Consider the following 1,415-nt stretch of genomic DNA (forward strand, 5'->3'; position numbering starts at 1 on the left):
TTTTAAAAAATAGGACAATAAAAAATGGGCAACAATAAGTAAATAAAATTCAGAATCACAAACTAAAATTTTCCTTTTTTCTTTCAGCTTTGAACAAGCCTATTCTCCTAACATATGCAAGATTGGTTTAAAAGTTACAAGTTAATATTTATATTATACCAAGCATCTATTACATGTACTTTGACAACTGGAAAATCTTCTGCGCTGTGGCATTTGTAGGCTCAAGAGATTCCCAGCTGCTTTACAGGCTGCTTCAGGACCAATGTTGTTCACTAGTCGGATGAGAGATTTCTATGTAAACTGCATCACATCCGTCTGCATGGCAGGACACTGAAGCCAGTGAATACCATTCTACAGAATACTATGCTTTGGACTGCTTAAGTGAGCAACGTATTATGATGATTTAGATACCACACCTGTTTTGACAGTCAAAATAGAGTTTTTACAGTGAAAACAATCAATTTGCAGAATTTCTGAAACCAAGCTGTAAATTTCCCTTTTTTTACTATTGCAAATTTAAAATGGAAGCAAAATGGTTACACAAACAGTCAAGATCTGATTTCCGTTCCACTTCGCTATAAATCAGTAAATCTTCATGAAGGAAACAGGAACAATTGCAACCATTAACTGTTCCAGAAACAGAATACTCTGGATTTTAAGATGTAAGACAAGAAAGGACTCTCTGTATTTTGTTTGCAGCCCATGGGTAACATGCTAAACCATGACATTCATTAACTTTCTGCAAATCTGAGAGTATTTAATCTTGTTTCTTTAATTATAAATCATATTGATTTAATGTTATTCATTCTGAATCATCAAGGAATCAGAAAAAATTTTCATAAGAACGAATCATTAAAAGATAACTCTCAGTCACAGACTTAGATTGGAACAAAAGCAAAGAATGAAGACTAGACCAATTATTCTAATGCTACCTTATGTCTAGGTCTACAAGCTCTTCAGGTCAAAAACTTAAGAGGGTGAAATTAGTGCAGCTTCCTCATTTCAGTTCTGACTCCCATGCTTGTCACTGCCTAAGAACAAAACCGTTAGTACCTAGAAAACTGTTAAAGCTAGACGTGAAATTTCCATCCTACCTTTCTGAAGAGCAGATGGTACAGCACAAAACTCTGTAACACAAACTATCCCGGTCAGGAGTAACTGCAGCTTACTGGGGGCAATGCGCATCTTGGGGTGCTAAATGACTGAGTGAAAACAAGGAGAGTTTTTATAGGGAAAAAGAAACCCGAATACTACACTGCAGGAGAACAGCAACTAATTGAAATAGAAGTTACTCATTAATCCAGCCATAAAGCACTTACCTGCACAAGTTTTCCAAATTTAATGGAGCGCGATTCTTTTAGATGCCATTACTGAAGTCTTTGCTCTGAAATACTAGATAAAACCCTCCCTAAAAC

General features: G+C 35.8%; 1 protein-coding gene across 1 annotated transcript in view; it reads right to left on the bottom strand.

The window, feature by feature from the left end:
* OVCH2 (ovochymase 2) overlaps positions 1 to 1,185 on the bottom strand; it is a gene marked incomplete at its 3' end in the record, with an annotated part of 18,767 nt that extends 17,582 nt beyond the window's left edge. Inside the window, 1 exon segment of the mRNA XM_009707759.1 lies at positions 1,095 to 1,185. Within this exon segment, the coding sequence (XP_009706061.1) occupies positions 1,095 to 1,185 (91 nt within the window).
* Between the last annotated feature and the right edge of the window lie 230 nt (positions 1,186 to 1,415).

The sequence above is a fragment of the Cariama cristata genome, unplaced genomic scaffold, assembly GCF_000690535.1.
Source record: "Cariama cristata isolate BGI_N322 unplaced genomic scaffold, ASM69053v1 scaffold44129, whole genome shotgun sequence".
NCBI lineage: Eukaryota > Metazoa > Chordata > Aves > Cariamiformes > Cariamidae > Cariama > Cariama cristata.